Here is a 26069-nt window from a genome sequence, read left to right as displayed (position 1 = left end):
GTTAAATACGCAAAAGGGAGCAGAAGATACATGCAAAGGAGAACAAAAAGCACCTCTGTCGAATCCGCATGAGCAGATGGAACTGGTGCAATCTATGTCTCTTGCCCATGATAAATATTTGCAAAGCAGTTTGTACGAAAACGGTGACAACAATCAGCCAGCTCGGAACAGAGCACGACTACATTTCTTTAAAATTCGCACGAGTCAAACTCGTACAGGGCAAGGAACAAACGGTTGGGTGATCTGACAAAAGGAAGACTCTGAAGTGGCACCTTTCCCACGCACTTCTTGCTCTAAAAAGTGCTTGCCGTGTTAACAAACAGTTCAAATGGAAGCTGAAATCTCATCTACATGGTGCAAGCACAGTATAAAACTTTAGGGCCTTCCTTGCCCTGTAGAAGTTTGTACCACTATGTCATCGATGGGATAACAATGGCAGCAGGACTGTTTAGCAGTCCAGTCCCCGCCTTAGGTAATGATAGCTGCATTAATGAGCTCAGGCTGGAGTCTGGACAACTCAAAGCATGCTCCTATCCTTCTCGTCCTGTCCACAACCTATGGGCATGAACCACATATCACTGCCAGGGTTGTAGCTAAAAAGGGATTGCACAGGAAGAGTTAAAATAGAACAGTTTATTTCAAACATAAATCTGTCTGGGGTGCTGCAGCAAAAGGCAAAACGCCCTCTGACATGGCCGCCAGCCAGCCAGCCTTATAGCAGTCAACAGAAACTGGATACAATATTTAAGCATAAAAATTAAAATAAACATAGACGTCTGTGAAGAAAAATCCACGAAACAAAAACAAGAGAAAACTGCATTAATTGACATTAACATCGTCATTATCAACAATATTATCCAATGCACGTCAACACTTCATAACACCATGAAAGGAAGACATATTGAAGGCACTATATTTGCAATAAGCACACAGAAAAGTTACATTCTCTTACAATAATCTAAGGTAGGCGCAGCTTGAAGGGAATATGTTTCGACTTTTTTCCTGAATGTTTGGATTTTTCTACACTGCTGTGCTATTTGTACAATGCTTGGCTGTTTATTCAGTAGGTTAGGAATTTGGTAATCTCGTTTTTGAGTTCCATAGTTCTAACGTTTTGTATAATTGGTACGCCCGAAGTCGCATTCCACAGGTTTATGAAGATAAGTATCAAAGAAATATGTGTCATCATGCTTGATCTGATCAAAAATTATGATCGCCAATTTATGTGAGAGGACATGTTCCATTGGTAGTAACTTGTATTTTTCGAATGAGGATGCTGTATGTTTGATGTAGCCTAAATTGTCAATAATCCTTACAGCCTTCTTTTGTAAAAAAAAAATATTTTTTCATTGTTTGCCTTCGTTGTGCCCCACACTAAAAGACAATATTGTAACCGAGAATATACAAGAGCGTAGTACAGTTGTAGTTTGAGCCAGTTTGGTAGTAATTCCCTTAGTTTGCACCGCATTCCAATTGAACGTGAGATGTTACATCTTGGGTTATTTACATGATTTGTCCAACTTAAAAATTCCTCAAACCAGGTATACTCCAAGAAATTTGTGTGCCATAATAGGCTCTATTGCCGATTTAGAAAGTGAATATGTAATTTATACTGCAACAGTTCGTCTTTGATTCAATATTACATAATTTGCTTTCTTTATGTTCAATTCTAGCTGATTAGACTCCAGCCATACAGATATAGTTCTTTAAGCCAGATATTTGCAGTTTCAGATTCGAAAAGCGCCAGAAAACAAGGACAAATGAAGGAATAGACGAAACAATGTGCTACTGTCAACTGAATTTTTATTCGGAAAATTCAGTTGACAGTAGTAAAAATTCAGTTGACAGTAGCGCATCGTTTCGTCTATTCCTTCAGTTGTCCTTGTTTTCTGGCGCTTTTCTAATCTAAGATGTACCAATAACTTGCCCAACTCCAGATTCTTCTACTATTTCCAGTTTCTTCAGGCTCTTGCAGATTATCTCCAGAAAAGAACTAGTATCATCAGCGTACAATATAATGTAGGGAGTAAGCGACACATTAACCTTTATATATATTAGGAATAACAAAGGTCCAAGGATGGAACCTTGTGGAACACCGTACTGTATGCGAGAAATCTGCGATCTGAAACCATTCAGGACAGTAAATTGAAATCTATCGGATAAATAATTGTTGATAAGGTCAAGAGCTATTCCCCTTACTCCATACCGTTGTAATTTCCCTATAAGAATGTCATGCTTCGTAGAACCGAACTCTTTGCGAAAGTCTGCAAATATACCGAGTGTGTAAAGGTGAGACCGCATATTACTAATTATTTATTCCTTTATGTTCGACACAGCCGATTTTGTGGATTTTTCTTTTTGAAATCCATACTGATAAGGCATTGAATTTTTGTCAAACACATATTTAGAAAACCTACTGTTTATCACTTTTTCAGCGACCTTTAAAAATAATGGCAGAATCGAAATTGGCCGATAGTTATTTAGATTACTTAGTGCACCTCCTTTATCTATGGCACATACCCTAGCTTTTTTCATTTTATGAGGAAATATGCCTATTTCAAGGATTCTATTACATATATGAGCAAAAGGATAACATATCAGGCCGTTTGTTGCTTTGATGGGGGCTACAGTCAGGTTGTCAAAGCCTGACAGGGTGTTTTTTAATGAGATAATAGACAATATTTGAAACTGCTTAATGGTCTGGCAGCACTGTGCATGCTGCCATCTTGGTAGCGTCAAGTATCTTGAGTTTCAGTTTCTCTGCATTCCCAGAGCATGGACGCTCTGCCACTACCTAAGTGGGATTCGGAAAATATTGTTTCCTGACTTCCGATCACCAAACAAGGACTAGGCTGTCATTCCTTTCATCTCTGAGGACGATTTGAAGTCTTTTTTCTATGCGAATATGTATGAAGTCTGTCTAGTGGTGGACTGCTCCAAGCCAATACATGCAACTAAAGCTTTGTTTCTTTTTTTTTTACTTGTTTCCGGCGAAAGATTTTTTTTTTTTTTTTTGGTGGAAAGTTGTGTTTTTCTAAAGAGAACTGTGCCCTGGGCCATACTTTTCAGGTGTTGCAAAGAGCTCAGATTAGTTTCAGATAGCATTGACCTCAACACAGTTGTCGGACGTTGTGCTATCAATGAAGGTTTGTTCAACCTTGGTAGAATAACTGCATTGACTTTCTCAAAACTACCCCGGATCTTCTTTGCACTAAACAAAATTTTTCCTTCGGCTGCGACAAGGAAAAAAAAAAAGAGAAAAGAAAAAGAGATTGTGAAATGAAGTTGGTACCGCCCGTGTTGCTCCCTTCGACATCCGCAACGCAAGTTTTCGGCGCTACCGAGATTGAGGTTTTAACCACTGCGATAAACCCAAGTCGAACGGCATGTTCAATGTAATTAAACGACGTGTTTGACAAAAAAGACAGAAAAATCCGCTCTCAGTAAGTGTTGAGCAAACAGACACTTCGTCCGTGTTTGTTGTTTTCTATTCTACATGACCGCGATTTAAATATCCAAGAATATTATATCAACAAACTCTCCTGTTTAGTTTTAGAAGTGTTTTACAAACCTCATTTACCGACGCCAGATGAAATGTATAGAAATCGCTGCAAAGCCACGAGGTTAATTTCTAGCTTTCCAAAGTAATTACTTTTTTTGAATCTATGGCATTAAAATGAGGGCTCTGTGATGCTTTCAGCTTTTGTTTTTCACTGTTAACCATATGTATCTTTAATTATGGTTGGGGGCATAGATTATTAGAGCTGTCATCTTTTTGCCTCGCTTTAACAGCCTGGGTCTCGTGTGCATACATTGAGCTGCTTGCTCTTCAAGAAAAACGCAAACCAACACTACAATGCGCATAAAAGAAAAGTTAAGAAATAAACTTGGTACAATTTCGTGAAAAGATTAGGACCCAGTTCCATAGTTGTAAATGGCTTCACGCCGCATGATAACCTCCACATGTTTCTTCTCGTTGTAGCCGATTGTTTTTGTGAAAAGCATGCGTTTTAAGTAACAAGTTAAACTAAGAAAGATTTGTGAACCCTGTTCACGTCACGCACAAATCAAAGGTTCATAGCTGCATCTGCAGCGTTGGCATCGCATCTCGCACGAAGCGTGGTCGCTTATTTACATTGATCTTTGCCGGTCGGGCCACTGGTCTCGTTTTCTCGCCGCTACCAAGATGGCGGAAGTAGTTCTTGGCATGCTACTAGATGATGCTCTACATTTTGGATATGGTCTATTATGTTTCTGATCTTGCTGTCAGTGGTGGATGCCATAAAAATAGAGTTAGTTTGATTCATGTTAAGAACATTCTTATAGAGATCACTGTGACTCAGAAGTCCAACCCAGCAGCCTAACTCAGCAGTCCCAACACTCCGCGTCCAACTAGGCCACAAGACTTGGCAGTCCTGACTAAGCAACTGAACTATGCCGTCTGGCTCGGCAATCTGGCTCAGCGGCCCAACAGCAATTGCACACTTATGTCCGACTTGGCAGTTCAACCCAGCAGCCCGAATGAGCAGCATGACCTGGCAGTTCAGACTTTACCGTCCAACTCAGCGGTACAACTTAACAGTCTCGACTTGCCAGTTCAACTGAACAGTCTAGCAAACTGGCTCAGCACTTCCTTACAGTCTCGCTCGCCAGTTCAGCCCAGTGGCTCCCCTTTGTGGTCAAACTCGGCAGTGTGACTAAGCGATCCCAATCATCAGTTCGACTCGGCAATCTGGCTTAACAACTCAACGGCAATCCTACTCTACGGTCCGAGTCAGTGGTCCAATTTGGCGGTGCGACTCAGCAGTCCAACTTGCGAAAGAGCAACGGGTCGAAGACGCACATCCCACTGCGGTCAGAAGCCACCGAGAGTGCGGGCGGCGTCATGTCCAGCGTGCGCAGAGCGGACGACAGCTGGAGGCTCAGCTCCCTGAGCCGCTGCTTGACCTGGGCAAGGTCCGGCTCCGGCCGCATCAGCGTGAAGACGCCCCGGCCGGCATGGCGCATCAGGTGCCAGCAGTAGGCACCCAGCACCGCCTCCAGGTCGTCGTCCTCCCCAGGGCAGCGGTTCCTGCGAGGGGCGCCACGTCCCGACGTTTGCATCGGGGCGATCGGTGGCCGAGCGCGTTCGAGCCACAGTCGGACCGATCGTGCATTGTGCAAAAGATACAGTGTTTGCTGCAGACGTAAAGACAGAATTGTCTGCAGACACGCTTGAAACGTGTTCTAAGCATGTCTATACACGTCCAAACATGTCTGCAGAAAGTTTCGTAAGGCCATTGTGACCGTTTTACAAGAACGAAACACGCCTTAGACAGCAGACCGTCTTTTGTACTATCACGTATCACGGTGTGGCCTAACACACTGCAGCTCAGAGGACGTAGAGCGAAAGCCCACACTGGAATCCTGCGCTAAGTCCCCACAAATAAACTGTGTCTTATGTGTGTATTATTGGTGATCTTGACCTTGATTCATAATTATGGATGATTTACAGTGTGAATGATTGCTCTGGGCAACGGAAGAGTCCGTATTAATGAGACCTGACTGTATCGGAATAAAAGTAATTGTGCGGGCGAGCTGGTGAGCGATCGTGGCAGAGAACCCTTCAGACCTTCCAGTGTTTGTCCTTTTTTTGTTTGTTCCCTAGTCTCGAGGGTTCTCTACCTCAACTGTATTTATGGCCACAAACTATTCGCTTTGCCTTGAAGTTATTCCATTCGATTCAAAATTATTTGTGCAAAGAAATTATTCATCTCGTATACACTTCGAAATAAAAAATCGCCGTCCGCACATCCCCACTAAACATGCACAGGACACAATTGCTTTTACATCTGTACAATTCGTTCCACAGAACTACATCGGTAGAGTCGACTTACTGGTATTAGGTGTTCACCACAAACAACCGATAAACATATGCCAAATAATTTATTTGAAAGATTGGAGGGAAAAAGATAGACAATGCAAAAGTCACCAACCATTTGGAGCTTATCACAATTTCATTTCCAACGTTTTGGAAGGCAGACATCGTTTATGAAAATGCTGCCTTTTCGAGGTCGGATCCAGATCATAAACAGTAAAACAACTACCGTAAAATTCCGACCAAGCACCCCCACCCGAGCAAGAGCCCCCCAACTTCACTTCTAACCTCATATTTCCGCGCCGTTCCAGGAAAGTGCCCCCCTCCCCGCTCCGCACCCTTACCAAGCACCGCGCGCCCAGGCAACACTGGCCTGCCAAATCCAGTCCAAGAACCCAATTCAATCCAATCCTACTTTGCAGCCTGGTCGCCACGTGCCATTGTCGCTTTGTTTTGGCAGTGTCAGGTCGGCTATGCATTCTTACGCAGTGGCAAAGAAAATTCAGGTCGTCCAATGGCATTGTGAAAACGAAAAAAACATACTCCAGACATCTCAGCACTTCAAGCTCGACTGCATACATAAATGGGACAAGAATTTTGACAATTTGCTACAGCGAAACTATGGGAAAGCCAAACTACGACGAAAGCAAAGTAATGGCGCGCCGGTGTTCAGTGAACACGTGGACGACGCGCTCTTTGAATAGTTGGAGAGCGAAAGAAGTGCAGGATGAGCCGTTAGCAACCGGCTTCTTTCTGAAGAGGCTGTCAAAATAGTCAATGGCATGCAGTGAGGAAACATCACGGAATGCTGCAAACTTTTTCTTGCGATTGACTCTGAGGAGTCTTTTGGTGGTTTTGAAAGTGACTAACATAGCACTGACAAATCTTTGGCTTAATGAAGTCAATGTTCCCAGAGATAAATAAAACACTAAATCCATGTGCACTGCATTTTTTTTTTTTTTTTTTCTGCTGGGAAAATTTTGTTTTTGCCATATTGAATTTTGGTGCCGTTTCAAAATAGCCCCCCCCCCCCCCCCCTTGGCAGGTAATTTTGACTCGTGTGTCAGGGGGGGGGGGGGGGGGGGCGCTTGCTCGTAATTTTACAGTAAAGGTGTCGCTAACTTTTGTCAAACATCGAGATTCGACTGGTCAGCAAACCTTAAAACTTTTAGCAAAGTTAGACGACATTCCCCTTACGAGCAGTGTCACCGACTTTTACACGAAAACAAGTAATTTATAAAGTAGTTTATTGTACATTTTATAAATTACCAATTTATAGACAGTAAATATATATGTATGCTTTGAAGGTCGACTGAACAATGAGACATATAAGGCTTTAAGGGGACGCCTTAATAATGCGAAGCTTCAAAACCTGCTTGATTTCTTCCTCAGGGGCGACTAATTGGCTGCGGTGGCAGCACAAGGCAGCAGCAGCTCTTGTCGTCTTCGTCTGCCGAGAACAACCCTTTCCTACAGAGGCGGTACATTGTTAATCATCCTTGCCAGGTGGCGCAGGCCGCCTCTGTAGAAAAGTATTGTTCTTGATAGATGTAAAAGACGAGAGCTGCTGTCCCATGCTGCTGCCCTGTGTGATCCAGTCACTCGTGAAAAAGAAACCAAGCAGGTTTCAAAACGTTGGGCCACTTTTCTAGGGCTTTGGTTGGAGTATTTCCTTTTTATTACAATAGTTCCACCCAATCAGACATATTTCTGTCTAATGGCAATTGTTCACCCTTGCAAATACATGGGCGAATCCGCACAAAATTTGACGCGTGGCGGCGAAATTAGCTCGTTGACAGCGTAATATTTGGCCTCGAGAGCAAACAATCCAAAACCGACTTTTCCCGGGCATAAAAAAAATTGTTGTGCCTTTGCAGCCAATTGAAACGCGAGGAGAAAATGGCATTTGCCGATGTCCCATCCTGGCCGGGTCGCTCGAGTTGTCGGAGTTCCCAAATTGTGATAATGGCGCAGGGGTCACAACGGTATTGCCACGTCGGCAGGAATTTTCGTGGAGACTAAAAAATTATTCGACCCTCTTCGACAAGAGGCACCTGAACAACGAACACGGCGCCCAAAAAGAAGATCTGTGGAACAAAAGTGGTGCAAGCGGTACGTATGCACGTTGCCCCCGTTCGCTCCTTGTTTTATTATTGAATTTTCGTATTGCCGAGAAAACGTTGGGCATGTTCTTGGCACTGCAGGCTGTCAATCGTCTTATGTCGCGTAGCAGCGAAGCGTCGCTTGCTTGAGAAAGCCCAGTTTTTTAAAACCGCACCAGCTGGGGGGCCGTCCTCTTCAGTATCCATGAGAGACTGGGGCCGCGCGGATGTGGCAGGCAAGACCGAATGCGAACGGCGTAGTCTTTTTTTTCCGTCAAGCTAACTCGGTCGGCGACGAGAAAGATTTCCGCAAGTATGAATGAGGCTTGAGACGTTAACGTTGAAGTACCTGTGATGGTGGCGTGCCACCTCCGCCCAGCGTCGCTTGCTCAAGAGCGTGCCCAAGACCTGGTCCCCATCTCTGGCCAGCTCGGCCACCATGGTGGCACCGGGAGGCGGTGAGAGGCGCTCGCTTTCCTACAAAATAAAAAAAAAAAAACGGTAGAGGTCATACATGAACTCAATTTAAATACACCAGTGGAGATTATAAAACACTACAGGGAGTATTCACTGGCGGCCATATCCGTGTGCGGTGCTGCTGAGCGCGTGCTGACGGCAAGCTTCCGCAGTCCTTTTGGAGCGTGCATTTAGCACCATCGAGGTTGCCGGTCTTAGCAGGCTATTCATGTCAGCTCGTTCTGAGCATGCGCTCTAAACATCGCCCTCAAATATGGCGTCCAGTGAATACCTCCTATAGAGGATGGCAGCTGGTTAAATTCAGGAACAATTAGTTTAACACGCTAGTTTTATTCGAGATTAATTTAATAGGACAAGAGTTATTCAGGCGGGATGACATTCTATCAAGGGTGAGAGGCGGGCACTTTCTAGCTCTCAGCAATGGTAGTAAATTTTATGAAGAAGGCAAAGCTTCTCTCGGGGTTAAAGGCCGGGACACTCACAGGTATTTATGCTCGCCATGTTTTTTTATTTATACATGACATATGAGAGCCTAACTACCCAGAACACAATTTGCAGCTCGAAATTAGTTTTCTTTCTGCCCAAAAATTCACCGATGGAGAACTGGCCGTTTTGAGTTGCACTCACTCTCTTCTCCGAGGTCAAGTGCCGTTTTCTATGGTTTAGACACAACCACCAAATATAATCAAAGCCGTGGGTCATCGAAGACACACACTCAATATTAAAAATAATAAAAAAAAAGTATACCCATTTTTTGTGGCTTCTAAAAAGTTGCAAATACCTAAGTTGATTGAAAAAAAAAGTTGCACAGCCATGTGATTTTTGGAAACTCACTCCTCCACTATATTTCTTCTTTCTGCTCGGTCCGATTTCGGTTTCGAGCAGTTGCATTTTTTTACTTTACTAAAAATATATGTGACGCTGCAGCAAAATACCGATTGGGTGGTCTTTCGACACCATAATAAATTGCCTGGCAAAAAATTAAAAAAAAATCTTTTGGGGGGTGTTAGTGTCCGTCTTAAGGGGGGGGGGGGAAGTCCAAGTTGACTTTTTAAAGAAGAAACACTACTGGAGTTGTCACACGACGGTGTTCTGCTATCATTTGAATTTTCAAATAGCATTCAAATAGTGTCCTATTTGATATGAGTGATGCTATTTGATATCTGCTACTGGACGAATGCCAATGTTTGTAACTCTTGAACTGCCGCCAAGTCGAGGTAACAAGCCCAGGCGAGAATCAGTCCGCTGCCAGCTGGATTATGAAACTGGTCCCAGCTGGAAATGAGACTGCCCAGCTGGATTCCAGCTGGACTGTCTCATTCATCATCTTCCTCAGTGGAGTGCGGGGCACAAACAATATTCGGAGTGACGTTAACTAAATGCGACAAGCCAGATCTTTCCTGATGGCACTTGTCAAGAAACGCTAGTTAAACGTTGATCTGGTGCCTTGTGTTGGTCGGCGTTGCACAGAAACTCATAGATCATTCACGATTGCCCCGTCTTGTCAGTGGTGAACATAGTGAAGATGATGTCGATATTTTGTTTGTGTAGCTAAATCAGAGTATCGAAATACGAGACGTCCGCGATGCTTGCGTCGACCAATAAAACCTCAATTGCCGATCGCGGCCGATGTCATGGGTGTATGTATAAAAATACATCAAGTCGTCTGCTTCCAGTTTATTTAGGAGCCGCCTGCCACAAAGGAGAGAGCGGAGACTGGGCGGGAATTAGTTGAAGCGTCACACTTTTTTTTCCATTCATTAGAGACTCCGGGAATTCTGACTCGAGCTACTTGGTTCAGGGCTGAGGGAACTGCTATTGAACGCGACCAATCGGAAAACAAGAATGGTTGAATGTTTCTAATTGCCGTGTGATTTGCCAACTCATTCTTCCAATCGTAGTAAATTTGTCCCAATCGCCATTCGATTTACTAATCAATTATCTGTATGAAAGGATGTATTTTAAAATTCGTACGTGGCCCACCAAATGGCAATAAATATTGGCATAAAATTCCCAAACTATAGTGTCATCTTAATTCACAAACTTGTAGAGCTGATGTGCAAGTGAGCTGGTGAAAGCTTATACTAAAAAGGCCAGAAACGGGAGAAACAAAAAATAAACAAATAAGCGTGGGATAAACACAACACAATCTCAAATCATAGCTGAAAATGTTGGCTTGGTCAGTATAAATGTTGAGACCAGTATTTGTATTAGTAAAACAAAAAAATATGTTTTTCACTATTTGGCTACGTTGGCTGAAACTAAAACACATAATTTTCGCAAAAGGATACTGTTATTTGCAGAGAAACGACGAGCGTAGTTATTATATTCACATTCACTTGATGGCAGAAACAAAATTCGATGAAGCATTGTCAAGCGATTTGACGACTTGGCGTTCAATGAAATGGCGTTCGAGGAAACGTCCACTATTTGATGAAAAGTCAATCAATAAAACGGAGTTTCATCAAACGACGATGACAAGCTCTTCTGAGCCACAACATTTCGTGCAAAAAAGAAAGAAAGCATAATACACAACAAGTAAAACCACAGAACTGCCCTGCCTCATTTAACTCTGAGTTGGAGCTCGGCCGACAAATTGTGCCGATCAAGCATCACCAACAACAGCTCAACGCCATGGCGTTCACTATCTTTGGGCGTTTACGCCCAGTAATATAATACAAAGCACCAATTGCGCCGCAAGAAAGCGGTTTTTGTCTTTTTGTACATGTTTCCGTGACATCTAGCCTTTGCTTGTGCTCTGACCAGGTGAGAAACAAAGTATACTAATACATCGATATTTGTCACTCTTTTTAGCAACGCTTGCACATGGGAACTTGTCTTTGACACAATGACATTCTCCTCTCCCATACACGGACAATTGGACAAGAGGGGTTGGTCGGTCTTTGCTCATAAGCTGCAAAACGCTTTGACCCTGATGTATGCATAATTAAAAGAAGCACCGAGAGGCCCCTCTGAAAAGAAATCATGCTCGCATAGAGCTATTTAGCACCTACAGACTTGTTCATAGGTATTAATTTTGTGTACTGGACATTTCATCAAACACCGTTTCATTGAATAAAGTGAACCTTTCATCGAAACCCGCTTGATGCCGCTTCATTGAATTTCGCTTCACCGAATTTTGGAGCATTATACTGCGTTTTAGAATATTTACTCTCTTTTCTGAGTTGTTTCCACGCTGCTGTCCAATCGTCAGAAATAAAATTACTACCCTCGTTACTATTTCACCAAAAGTTTGGTTGCTGAATCGTAGAACATAACAAAAGTTGAGTGAGTAATAATGAGTGTTTTTTGTTTGCAAGCAAGATAAACTGCTGTACTCCACCATATTTTGTTTTCTATTTGCTCACGCATAAAAGGTAGATTCGGAAAGGGCTATAACTATCCTTCTCTGCGCCTTTTTTATTTATATATCTGCTGCAGTTTTCATTCTATCCTAGGAGAGCAGCTTTCTTTCTAAGAACAAAGGTTGAAAAGATGGTAAGTCCACGGTGCTGCCGATGACAATCAACAAAGAAAGACACACATTTTTTTCTGTTTCATGCGACATGGATACATGTCATTGCTTCAAGGACGACTTTGTGCTTGAAACAGAATACGCGTCTCTTCCAGAACATGGATACAACCTTGAAGGGACGTACCTTCGTCAATGTACCCTATGATCACAGGTTCCATAAAATGTCAAGGCAGTGTTCCTGTTTATTATTGGCTGCATAAGCAGCACAAGTCATCAGTTACTATAAAAAAAAAGGGGGTAGCGGAGAAAATAAGGTTTCTTATTATTAGTTTCCCTCTCTGTAGGAAAAGATAAGTCTCCTATTCTTCCGGTTTTAAGAGACACTAGATCCGAGATTCCCATTGCTTAGCTAGGCAGTGTTCGATCAAACGGCTTCGATGAAATGGCGTTCGATAAAACGGCCTCTATGAAACGGTATTCAATAAAACGGCATTCGATGAAATGTCCGGACCATGCCAACTCGACGGCGTCAGTGCATAGTGGTGCTGGAGGCGTGAGCAAAATGCCGGCAGATGTCGATTTGACAAACCCCACCCCACGCTCGTCAAAAATGATGACAAATAAACCAAGAACAATATTTGTCGATGGGCAATTGATCGGATAGGCCAATCGATAGTAGGTTGACTCGCCGAAAGGTAATTCGTCGAAAAGGCCAGTTCATTGATACTTGTCTTCGAGACCATTCAGTCGCCACATTGCACTCACCTTTGTTAGAACACAGACACATAACTAAGTTTTGGGTACCGAATATTATCTCAGGGCTGAGACAAGTCAAACAGATTTTGGAGCAATTTTTGAAGCAGAAAAATCTGGAATTTGGAGCCACTTAGGAGCACAAAATTCTCGTTTTGGAGCAGCAGTTTATGCATCTTGGAGCAACTTTGAAGCACAAAAGTCTACAGTTTGGACCAGATTAGGAGCAGAAAACGTTAGAGCAGCTTATCATCAATTTAAATTACATAAATCTGATCTTTCTTTTTTAATCGTTATTTTTTTCCATCCTGGTTCCAATGAATCATCAGCGCCGATACGGCACCGAGATAAAATGTAAAAGAAAGAAATTAAATGGAAAAGGCAAATGTGAGTTTCATGCGCATACATGAGGACAGGAAATGCAGGCTTGCTGCAAAGTTAGGTGGGCACCAGGTACTTCAAGCTTATACAAACTGGTGTCAAAGCGGAACTTCTTAAAGCGGTGATTCGAGAGCATCAACAGGGAAGCACGGTTTACTACAACCAAACATCCATCGGACACTCGTAGAAAGCACGTGCAGATAGAAAAAACTCTACACAAAAGCGAGTCACAAGGTAAACAGTGAAATGGTAGAAAAACGATGAGCAGCACATGCACGCTAAATATGGGTGTGTGACGGGTCCCTATCATTTCGTCAAAACTCGTTTCGTGAAATTACGTTTCGTGGACACACGTTTCATGGACACACGTTTCGTCGACAGTGCGACGTTTCGTCGACAGCACCACAGTAAAACGTCTCGTCAACAAACCTTTTTTTTTTTTTTTCGGTTTTGAAAGGAATGTTGGAAACTTAAGGTACAAGCGCTTGTAACAGATGAAAAAGACGACGCCTCGCGCAGTTGCTCTCCAAGGTGGGCAACTGCGCTATCCTCTCACTCTCATCCGTGTCAAATGAAAAAGCAAGAGCGCGCAGGACTTCGCGCGCGGCCTATTCGGATATTTGCAAGTTCCAATGCCCGTTTATAGAACCGAAAGTTACTGGAAGAAGAAAAGTGGTGGAGAAAAATATGCGTAGGCACAAAGCAAAACTTCGATCCAATGGTGGGTTGCATAAAAGGGCGTAAACACTGTTTTTTTTCCTTCATATTGGTTATTTTAAAAGAAAAATACAGCTTGCAGCCTTTTATTGCAACGTTACAACCCAAATATCTCAATTGAAATTAAGCATGTTCATTACCCTCAATTATTCAAAAGGAAAAGTGATGCAGTGCTTTACTGGCTACTGCGACTTATACACGAAAAAACTGTTTAGTCACACCCGTTTCATCGTCATCTATCCTTAAGGGCCGATTAAAAAGGACATTACACAATAAGGGGGCTGTAAACAATGTCAAATGTAAACAATGTCAAAGAAATAACAAAAGCACGAAAACCAATAACACTTACACTACCGGCAGCACGCTGCCCAAAAATAAACCTAAAAAAAAAAAAAAAAAAAACTACATTGCAGTGCAAAAAATAAATAAATAAACACGAGAATTGGTAACAGATAAATAAAACAGTACACCAAGTTTAGTCGTATCACACAAAGTAAACCATAGTTGATATCAAATGTGCATCTTAATGCATTATATAGCTTCTCTCGAACATAGGGTGACCACCCGTCCCGCGACTCGCGGGACTGTCCCGTATTGAGGGCTCGTGTCCCGCATCCCGCAAGAAATTCCCAAATCTTCAAAATGTCCCGCATTTCATACTGTAGTAAAATTCACTCTGCAACTCATGGCGCTGCCGAACAACGCGGCACGGAGATGCGCGGAGGTCGCTGGTAATCGTCTGAATTGCAATAGTACACCATTTTCTATCCAAGCCTTGTGGAAAGCAACCGTCGTTCTTGCAGGAGGACGGACGCGCATGCCCCGTTGTGCCTCTCCCCTTGGTGGCAAAATATTGTCAGAAAAGTTGTTCTACAAAAGTTTAAATATAAAATATTCTAATGATTTTTAAATTGCTGCGTCAATTCGAAAGGGGTGCCGTGGATTTTTGATTTAGTGAAGCCATGCCATACAAGGCAAAAAGCCTACAGCTCGCAACGGTCGAAGAAGAATATAATGTTAAAAATTTGTGTAGGACCATGTTGATAAAAGTAAGCGTTGACAGGAAACAATAACCCGAAAAAGATTTACCGTTTCTGATTTCCATTTGATGCATTGAGTTCTGCTATAGTCGATTTTTATATTTTCAACTTCGACACAATAATTTGCCTTCACATTTGGCATAAAAGATATATCACTGGGAGTGAAAATTAATCGAGCTTAATTGCCGCAATACACTTAGCAGGCGTATAAACAGCACAGGATATTAAATGTGTTAACAGAGCCTGGGTTCGCGGTGCATGTGTTAATAAATTTCCTCTACCCCCCCCCCTCTTTTCCTCTCCCCTCCCCTTCCTTGCGTGTCCCGCATTTCGCTGGCAGGAAGGTGGTCACCCTACTCAAACAGCCGCCACATGCAAGGCCTTGGAGGCGGTAGTACCACTAGACGAGATCTGTTGGCAGCAGCCGACTGGTCCTCACACGCGACATTAAATTGTTCTTTTATCGATGCCAGCAGAGAGATACCTGGGACAAGTTCGTAGCTCTTTTCATAAAAGATCGGATGCAGAACTATTCTGTTATTCATTATCCAGAAGCTAAATATGCTAAAGACTAAAAATCGTATGCGGTCTGGTGAGTACAGTACGTTGAATACCCAGTGTTTGGAGGAAAAAAACAACCGTGTTTTATCACCGTAAAAGTAAACCACGCATAGGAAAATGCTCAGTTTCCTTCAAAGTTTATTGCTAGTGGCTAAGACCAGATGCCAATTAGCTTGAAAACCTATTTTATGCCATTTTCAACGGTAGGAAGGCTGTGTGCACCGCAAACAGGCCTCGTTTATTCTTTCAAATTTTCTTTAAGAGCTTCAGTGTTTTGACGTGTGGACTATCTATGCTATGTTCAGGTGATTCTTGAGGATTCTGCCAAAAGACGCGACGCGCGGAAAGATACGCTTGCTCTGGAAATGACTCAGCCACTTTTTCAAAACAGTCGGAGTGCCGGCGGCCAGCTCGCGAAGGGTTGCATTCGATGACTTACAGACACCTCGATCACGTATGCTGCCGATAGCGTAGCCCTCAAGAGCAGCGCATATTGTCGAATGTTTTAAAAATCTAATTTGAGAAAGGACACTGGTCGATAACAAAACTTCCCGGGTTTGACAACGCTTCCCCGGAGGTTCGTGCAAAGACACGAGCGAAACCATTCAAATCGTAAGTTCCAAACTCAGTGCAATCGGCAAGCTCCCCCCCACAAAAAAAAAAAAAAAAAGAATAAGAAAAAAAAATTGCGATAGTTTAAGTTGGTGAGGCAAGATGGCTGCGCACTCGTTCGCCACACTTGGCCCAGTCGGCCATCTTTCATTCATTCATTCATTCATTCATTCATTCATTCATTCATCCATCCATCCATCCATCCATCCATCCATCCATCCATCCATCCATCCATCCAACACAAGGCAGTGCCAGGCTCACGCAGCCAGCGGCGTTCAAGGAAACCTCGGTAGAGGCCGCCAAGAGTCAGGATGACGTCACGATGACGTCAAATATGTTGATCACCCCCTCCGGCAACTAGGACGGGTACAGCCGTCAACATCCATGTTCCCTCGGGGCGCTCTTTCTGCGCTCAAGCGTAGGGTTCTTGTTTCCACCGCCTCAAAATATGGCGTTACGATCGACTTTGCCGCCGGGCCGGTGGCCATGGCAACGGCAACGGCGCAACCGGTGCCACCGGTGCAGTGCACCGGTGCAACGGCAGCAACGGTCTCCGACAGCCGCTGAGCGTGATCGTCAGCTCCGAGTGTTCTGCGGGAAACGTGGTGTTCGCTCGGTCCGCGCTAATTTGACTTCGAAAGTTCTGGTGCTCTCGGAAGAGGATACCTTGGCGCTACTGTTCTGCGAAATGGTGCGGGAACTCAAACAAGTCGAAAGTCTTGTCGAAAGATGTTCCGAAGCGAGAGGTAAAGTTTCGTTTTTCGTCTCTTTCGTTCCAAACCCGTTCCATGTGGTGCAATCCTGGTTGCGATTTTCAGTCTCGTGCGGCAGAAACCCCGTAAACACAGCACTTGGCACATGTTTGTTTTCGTTTTTACTTACGTATGAGCGATGTTGCACCTGAAATTTGCAGGCAGATCGAACCGTACCACGTGCTACGCGCACAGGACGACACTGGCATTTTTGGTGTTCACCTTTTGCTCACAGACCCTTGCCTTACTTTTTTGGGCAAGCTTGAGTGCTTTCTGGCGTGCATTCTCAATCTGATATACAAGGATGATGTGATGAAGAATCTTAGTGCTTTCATGACAGAACAGTCGGAGACCTCTGTCCAGCAATCGGCTACAAGTTCTCCAGCTGCTATGAACCCTGGTGAATTTAAAACCTCATTTGAAAATGTCTGTAGTTAATAGGAAAGCACAGAAACCGTAAAACAAATCATCTATCAGCTGAGTAACAAAAAAAAAATTTTTTTTGTCTACGAAACGTTGAAGTTTCTGCTGATCAAAACTGTGGTGGTGCGATGTCTTCTATAAATGTATATTTCTTTCATTGTGCTCTTTTTTGCATCTCGTGCTATCTGTTCTATTGTTCCGTAAATTTTATTATCTGTATTTATCTTACATTTTATGTATGAGATCTGCGTAAATAATAAAGAATGTATGAAAAGTAAATGTGTGCTCCTTGCCTCCTACCCACTTGAGGAGCAGCTTCTCTGAAGTTGTGCTGCAGTGGTTTATGAACAAAGATATAAAAAAAAAGCCCCAGAAGACGAGAATGAAATTGACGAGAAATTAAATCAAGAAAGCGAACCGGGGGCCGGGGGTGGGGGGGGGGGGGTGGGGGGGGGGGGGGGGGTAGCGAGCGGGCGCGAACCGGACGCCCGGAACGAGACAGGACAACTTGCGCCATCTAGGGGCAAGTAGGGGCGGCCCGGTAGAGGCGGCGATTGCAGCGCCATGTTTTGAGGCGGCGGAAACAAGAACCGTACGCTTGAGAGCAGAAAGAGCGCCCCGAAGGAGCATGGATGTTAACGGCTCTACCCGTCTTTAGTTGCCGGAGGGGGTGATCAACATATCTGACGTCGCCGTGACGTCACCCTACTTTTCTCTTTCTTTTTCGCTCATCGGTCGCTCTTTTCTCGCTTCTTCGCTCGCTCGGGCGCCCGGAGCGCGTTACAATAGCCAAGGCTACGGCTGCGCCGGCCTGGCAGCGCCGCGCAGGCGCAGAGGTCGCGAGGAGGCGCAGCTGGCGGAGCCACGAGGTGGCAGAGCGAGCTGTCGACGAAATGTCGCAACATCTGTCGATGAAACGAGCGGGTGCTCGTTTCCACGAAACGCTCTGTCGATGAAACATCGCAGTGTCGACGAAACGATTTGTCCATAAAACGTCGTTCGACGAACTGATTGCCACCGGTGTGTGACCGATTCATTCGATTGCTCACGCACTGGAAGCACTTGTGTGATACCCGAAAGTACTCACGTCAACGGCGCCGTCCATTTTGGCGAAGAGATTACAGACACGAATGAACAATTACACAATGGAGGCGCTCAATACCACTTTTAAGAAAAGGTTTACTCTCAAAACGAAAGAAATACTCAGGTTTGCTCATCTTGATAGCCTGTGCGTCGTACCTCCCGCGGCCAGACAGAGAAACTGCGTGACAGCGCACCGGTAGCTTTTAGTCACAAAAGAGAGCGGAAAATGGTGGGAAAATCAAGAAAAGACCACGTATCATAGGTGTAGAAAGGTACTAAAGCTAAATCTTCGAATCCGGCGGTTGCTTGCGCCACCCTGTACCCGTGCCGTGGACTTTACTACGACGAGATTAAATATTGCTAACCAAGCCCTCGTTTCCCGCTTAATCTAGCGTCACCGCAAACTTTTTTTTTTAGTTTTTGAGTTACTTTGGCGCAGTATGGCGCAATTTCGAACGATTTTGCGTTTTTGGCGCAACGCGGCGAAGGATATTGGGTTTGTATCAAAATGGCACAGATGTCACACCCGTTATCTTGAAACGCCGTTTGATCGATTTTCGAATCGCCCGATTCGTCGAATTCCGATATATCAAATCATAATATAATGACTATACTTGTCACTTCTTCAATTAGACAAGGTTACAGATAATTATAAAATGAATGTAGGCTTTTGCAAACATTATGTCGATTACAGGCTCTGCCAACGTAGCCGAACAGAGAAAAAAATATTGTGAGGGTGTTTTGATTAGGGTTCAGGAAAGACAAAGATGATTCATCACATGCGCACTCGTCACAGGCCGACTAATAACAGGATGATTCGACGCATAGGAATATTCCTCATAAATTGACTCGTCCATCGGACACTTCGTCACAGTGAGAAGGATAATAATCCATCGACCGTAATTGTCAGTTACTGGCTATGGTCCCTGACGACTCTGCAGTTAAAAAATATGACTCGATGCTTTAAAAATACTACGGAATAATTATATCTGACGATGCTATCTATGCACACACTTACTTGGACTAAGCAATACTTGAAAAGAAACTCTATTGGTGTGATATAACTTCACAATTACAAACTGCAATGTTTCTGGCCAGTATCCTTAGGCTGTCTATACGGAGGGGCAGTCAAACCCGTTTAGAACGAACAGCAGAAGATGCTATTATCAGTTCGATATAGCAAAAGCCATTTACAACGAACTTTCGCGATGCGTTCGCTGTAAGGTGAGAATTCTCTTTCTTTCTCCTCTCTTTACTTCCACCTCGTAACAACGCGCTGCAAAGTTTTTTTTTTTGTTTGTTTGTTTTTTAGCATGCGTGCAAAGTGTGTTCTTTTAGCTTGTCTCCCCTTCTGAATCACTTCTCTTCGTGGGCAACGCTTTGAAATGAAGCTTTTTTTCTTCTGTGCGTACGTGCAGTGCATTTTTTAGCTTTCTCCCCTTCTGAATCGCTTCTCTTCACTCAATCTTGTTTGCAATTTGAGCTCTTGGAATTTTTTTTTTCTACATCTTTTCTGGGGAGAAGGGACAGGCTAGAAGACGATTGTTTGCACGTTTTTGGAAGCCTTACCTGGGGAAAAAAGTTCGATATAGCCAATATGCTGTTCGCTATAAAAAGTACTTTTTACATGCATTTTTATTTAAATTTTTCGTGAGTGCGATATCGACAATAATTCGCTGTACGTGGGTTCGTTCTAAACGGGTTTCACTGTATTGTCGTACTGCCCAGATATAAAGTGTTTGAAAAGTAAACATTTCGGCAAAATCTGCCTGGTTAGCTGAGTATCAGGGAGGGGCAAAATACATGCAAAATATGTATCGAAATACAAATACAAAATACTTCGTCAGAAATGTATTTAATTACCGTATTTACTCGCAGAATGAACGCACTTTTTTTTCCGAAAAATCGATACAAAGTTAGGGGGGGGGGGGGGCGTTCACTACGCGAAGTAAAATTTTTGCGTGGGTTATTTGCTCGCATAATGAAGGGACCTTTTATCCTGAAAAATCGAAGTAACTTCTTATCTCTCTGCGCGCGGCGCCCGACCCCGTAACCAAACTAAGTTGTGCAAAAAAAAAAAAAAATCCTATTTGTTTTTTTTTCTTAGTTCCTTGGGGTTTTTTTTGCCGCCTTTCCCAAGCTGTTTTGTTTGCTTAGGCGTTCTTAGGGAGGGCTCTCCGTTTATTTTTTTTATCTCCTTGCGCGCGGCCCGCGATGCACGACCCTCCACCCCCCTTAACCAAACTGCGCTGTGCAGAAAAAAGAAGAAAAAAAAGCTCCTTTTTTTCTTGTTTTTTTTTCTCAGTTCCGAGTTCTTTTTTCTTTTTTGCCGCTTTTCGCAAGCTGTTTTGTTTGCTTAGAGGGCTTCTACGCTCCTCCTTGTTACCTCCTTGCGCGCGGCGCGCGACCCCGACCCCTGTAACCAAACTGCGCAGTGCAAAAAAAAAAAAAAAACTCTTGTTTGTTTATGTTTTTTCTTAGTTCCGTGGGTTTCTTTTCTTTCTTTTTGCCGCCTTTCGCAAGCTGTTTCGTTCGCATAGAGCGCTTCTCCGCTTCTCTTTCTTACCTCCTTGCGCGCGGCTGCGCACAAACCCAAAGTCAGACTGCGTTGCGCAAAAAAAAAAAAAGCTCCTCTGGCATGTTTTTTTTTTCCTGCTTCCGTTGGATCTTTGCGAATTCTTTTAACGCCTTTTGCAAGGTGTTTTGTTCGACCACGCTGCCCATGCATTCGCGACCTCACTGCACCAGGATAGAAAAGTGCGTTCATTTCGCGCGCGTGGGAGGAGGTCAAAATTTTGACGTCCCAGTTGGGGGTGCGTTTATTAAGGGAGTGAAAAAAAAAGTCGAAATTTTGAGGGCCGACTTCGGGGGTGCGTTCATTACGCGAGTGCGTTCATTGTGCGAGTAAATACGGTACAACTCTAATTACATTTCCAAAAAAGCATTTAAGTACAAGATACAAATACAACCCAATGCACTTGGTCTCCTCCAAATACTTTTCCAAATACATTCCTCAAAATTTGCGTCAGCGACTTCAGGGCACCTGCAACGGGTTTCTGGGTATCTCATTTTAATTTTGCATCGCACCGGGAGTTAGTGTGCGAGACTCTAGTAACGTAATAGAAATATAATCACCAAAAAATTGATGTAATCAGCTTGGACGTAATAGGTGAAAAAAGTACAGAGCTTCAAGCAGCTTTTTTGTCGATTACATTTTGGTATAGACCAACAAAGAACCGAGACGACCAAGACGCGCAGCACTAGCTAGAGAATTTTTTTTTTATTGTTGCAACTCGCACCAGTTACGAAAATCTGGACGACCCGCGCATTTAAAATGTTCCAGGCAAAAATATGGATGGAATTCAGGCTGGAAAGCATCACAAGTTGTCACAGGCACTTATCGATTTCGTCACTATTCTTGCCCTGGACTAGCATCGTGATCACAAAGTCACTAAACGCTTGTGCTTGATTGAGACACTGCATTTAGTGCAGAACGTAGTTTTCTTCCTGGTCTGGACAGTGACAAAAACTTTGAGAGATGTATTTTCGCCCACAAAATTGTATTTAATTACAATTGTATTTAAAATACCCACGTTTTAGTATTTAAATACACACGTCAAGTACATTATCCAATTTGTAATTAAATACAAATGCAAAATACACAAAGTATTTGAAATACTGCCCATCCCTGGTGAGTATTAAGAAAAGAAACTGAAAGTACTTTAACCAACTGGTTTAAATTTCCCGACCTTTCGCGGCCTGCTCGGTCGCTTGTTCACGGGTGACTTATTTGGCAGGGTGTTCGTCTTTTTCTTCTTCTCCTTGTCGCTGCCGTTAAAATCACCCTCTTCTTTGTGACTCCTCGAAGTCCGTGGATACAGCTGCTTGGGAGGGTCCTGATCGACCGGTTCAGGCTGTTCTTGGTATGCTGGATATGCCAGGACTCTAAATAGAGTCGTTTTTTGCAGTTTCTTTCGGTGTCTAGGACGAAACTGTTGTCGAAGTCGATGACGTGGTTGTTCTTTTCTGCGTGTTCCGCTAGAGCGTTTCCTTGCACGTCCTTCTTTTTTACATCATATTTATTAGGGATGTCGCGAACCACCCTAGGATCGATTTCGAAAGGTTTCGATATTTGCGAAGCAAACTGAGGTTCGATTTCGAAAAATTTCGATATTTTCGTACCGACCGAGGTTCGATTTCGAAAAATTCGTAACTTTTGACCACAGCGGAGTTTCGAATTCGAAAATTTCGAAGCTTTCACGGTTTCTAAAATTTCGAATTCGAATATTTCGAATATTTTTTTACTTCAGGTTCGATAAATTCGAAGATTTCGAATTTTTTTGTAAAAAATATTCGAAAACTTCGAACGCTTCGAATTTTTATAGACATGAAGTTCGAACAATTCGAAGATTTCGAATTTCTTTCTGCATAAAGTTCGAAAAGTTCGAAGGTTTCGATTCTCTTTTAACGCCAAATTCAAATTAAAAAAAAAACAAAAAAAAAACTTAGAAGATTTTGAATTTTTTTCTAATCCAAGTTTTGAAAGTTCGAAGTCCGATTTTCAAGTTTTTCCACAGTTTCAGTTTCAAATAACGTTTTCACGACTCACTTGTTTTCACAAAATCAAGTTTAGAAAAGTTAAGGTGTGATATCTAGATTCTGCGAAGTTGGTCAGACAATTAAATGAGACGACGAGTGTCCCGGACGTGCTAGAATATTTGCCAGTGCAGAATTGTGACCGCCAGCCCCCGGGGGGGGGTCTTTAACCTGCATCACGCAGTAGTGATCACACGAACACACTGTTTTACGAGACTCATCCAGTACGAAACGGCCAGGGGCGAGCAGGAGGTTGAGGCTCAGAAAAACTTTGAAGCGACCTGGCAAACTACCTCGCCACCCTTTGCACGCTGGTAGTAATCCGATCCGGTGAAGTTTATAATTGACCTGGAGGTTTATTTTCTGGGACGGAGGAATCGCCTCGCAAAAAGCACAAAAGCCGACACAACTCGAGGTCGAGGAGCGTTCTACCATACAAGTGGCGTCGGAAGAGGAAAAACGGGGGGAAAGAGGGTAGCGGGAGGTGGGGGGGGGGGCTCCTGCCTTTTTCTTCCCCTTGCCGGTATTTCGGACTGTTAAAGAAAACAATACGGGGAAAGAGGGCGTGGTCGAGCATATTTTAATCTGAAATTATTTATGCATATGTATAGCTATTGTCGCTCTTCACTGCATAAAAGGTTGCGTAGATGGTCATTGTTAGAAACTCGTTGTCAGAAGGCACTGCTCGTCACATGCTTAGTGGTTCGGAAGTTCAAAGCTGTCTTTTCGACCTAAACACCTGTGCCGATAGTAACAAAAAAAAAAAAAAAGAATAAATGCGGGAATAAAAAGCAGGAGAAAAAAAAAAAAAAAACTATCAAGAATTCGTCGGAAGTGTTCTATTCTTGCATATTCAGAGGTTCAGAACTTCGAAACAAGTTTCTTTTACCAAAATGTGTACAGGCTAAAAGAAACACGTCCCAAAAACGTAAAGCGAAAAAAAAAAAAAAAAAAAGCTTTTTTTTAATGACGTGCTGAACTTGAACACTACTAGAAATCTTCTGCCATGAGTTAATTTATTCCTTAACGTGAAAAAACAATAAATATATTATTTTGTATTCTGCAGATGGCAATGATATGTACTGTCTGTGGTGTTAATTTAAATGCGATACCTCAAACTTAGACGAAAATAAATATCAGCGCCTGTCCTGTCGTCCGTGTTTCTTTATTGTCCTCGTTTGTTCGCGCTTTTTAACCTTTTATTCAATAAATATCAAGTTTAGGTCATAATTGCATGCAGATACATGTTTGGACATTTCTTCGAAACTCACGTTGAATAACAATAATCACATCTTAAGACGGCACTTACCTAGGCTATACATAGATCATTCTTAAAAAAAGTATAACATCTCTACCATAAATAGCTCCGGCTGCAGCGTGCTTCAAATCTGGCACAAGCGATAATCGTCAAAAACCCGTTCGTCCTTCCTCGCCCCTTCGGGGATTTATTTCTTTAAACCTAAGCATGCCAGAACATTGAAATAAACGACATTGTCTTTCGTAAGGAACGCAGCACCGCGTGTAAAAGTTCGAGAAAAAAAATTACGAATGTATTCCACAACTTGAAATCAAATAAAACCGTCCGCCGGTCTTTCGAAGTTCGACGAACGTCGAACTTTTACCCTAAAAGTTCGAAGTTCGACGAACTTCTGACTTTTCAGAATTCGAAAGTTCGAAACTTTTCGAATTCTCTTGATAAATAAGTTCAAAAGTTCGAAATTCATCGAATTTTTCGGTCAGTCAAGTTCGAAAGTTCGACAAGCATCGAACCTTGCAGCGCAATAAGTTCGAAAGTTTGAAAAAGATCGAATTTTTTAGCGTAATAAGTTCGACGGTTCGAAAAGCGTCGAACTTCTTAGCTTAACAAGTTCGAAAATTCGACCTCCGTCGAATTTTACGATATAGACAATTCGAAAAATCGAAATCTTTCGAACCTTTCGAACAGCTTGATTCGATCATCGAAACTTCGATTCGAAAAAAGTTCGCGGCATCCCTAATATTTATGCCTGCGAAGACGTTCAATGAAGTTCTTGGTTTCTCCCACATGAGGCTTTTCAGTCGGCGCAAGGAATACGATGAACAAGGCCTTTTTCTTTTTCTTTTGGATGACAATCTTTTGGAAAAGGAAGATGATGGCCAATGGTCGAGACGGGCTTGCGTGTCACTGCTATGCCGTATGGTCTGAGAGCACGGGTGAGAACTTGGCTCGTGCCTCTGAGGTACGGGACACACATGCGGCCGGAGGGATGGGATTTTTCGGCTGCAGGTGGGTGGCGAAGTTTCTTGTAAATGTTGTCGACGAATCTTCTTCGGTCTGCGTTTTTTCGAAGGTCCCGTTTCATAATGTCAACTTCCTCTTTAAGTGCCTCATCTGCGGAGCACACCGTGATGGCACGTCGAAATAGTGCCGAAACTACTGAAGATTTGTGAGATGTGGGGTGGTCTGATAGAAAATTGAGCTATCGTCCGGTGCGCATTGGTTTTCTATACACCTGAAATGTTAAAAGGTTGCCCGATTTTTTTTTCACAGAAACATCCAGAAATGGAATGCAACCGTTAGATTCACGTTCTACTGTAAATTGAATATTTAGTTCGATTGAATTAAGGTGTATGTGTAAACGGCCAACTTCGCCGGTTTTTACGACGCAGAAGCAATCGTCAACGTAGTGAAGAAACATAGTGGGTGTCGGAAGGAACGTATTAATGCCTTCTTTTCGATGGCTTCCGTTGTGAGGTTGGCTACTGTGACGGACACAGCAGCTCCCAAGGTGCTGCCACTACTTTGCTTGTAGAAACTACCAGCGAGAGAGAAGTAGGTGTTCGTCAGGCACAGTTCCAGTAGGCGGCAGATATAAAGCATATCCACTTGTTGTTGCGGTCGGTGTGTTGTTTTGTTTATCTCTCACACACTTGTTGACGTCTTTCATATCGCTGAACAGGATTTCTCTTTGCTCTCTATAGTCCACACTCTTCTCAAGTAAAAAAAAAAGGAAAGGACATCATATGTGTACAAATGGGAGTAAATTATTTATTATTTATTTACTGCCATATGTACAAATGGGAGTAAATAAATGAATTGAATTGAACTGTATAAAACTTTTAGCACCCCCCAAGAGATTTTGGCACCCAGTCCATCCCCAATGTCATGCAGAAGAGACATGTATTAAAAAAAAGAGAATTGCAATTCTATACCATCATTCAGTCACGACTCACGGCAATACTTGTAACCAAGCAGGAATT

The 26069-nt window shown here is 43.1% G+C and overlaps 1 protein-coding gene across 50 annotated transcripts in view; it reads right to left on the bottom strand.

The window, feature by feature from the left end:
* Positions 1–618: 618 nt before the first annotated feature.
* LOC8035274 overlaps positions 619–26069 on the bottom strand; it is a 306866-nt gene continuing 281415 nt past the window's right edge. For all 50 annotated transcript variants that reach the window (XM_040211414.3, XM_040211438.3, XM_040211445.3 and 47 more), the window contains 2 exons: positions 8309–8436; positions 619–5071 (listed from right to left, as the gene is read on the bottom strand). In XM_040211414.3, coding sequence (XP_040067348.1) covers positions 4856–5071; positions 8309–8436 — 344 coding nt within the window. In that variant the 3' untranslated portion in view covers positions 619–4855. The remainder of the gene's footprint in view (positions 5072–8308; positions 8437–26069) is intronic.

The sequence above is a fragment of the Ixodes scapularis genome, unplaced genomic scaffold (assembly GCF_016920785.2).
Source record: "Ixodes scapularis isolate PalLabHiFi unplaced genomic scaffold, ASM1692078v2 PGA_scaffold11__112_contigs__length_91849675, whole genome shotgun sequence".
Taxonomy (NCBI): Eukaryota; Metazoa; Arthropoda; class Arachnida; order Ixodida; family Ixodidae; genus Ixodes; species Ixodes scapularis.
Note: the sequence above shows the minus strand (reverse complement) of the source record. Positions and strands in the feature narration are given on the sequence as shown.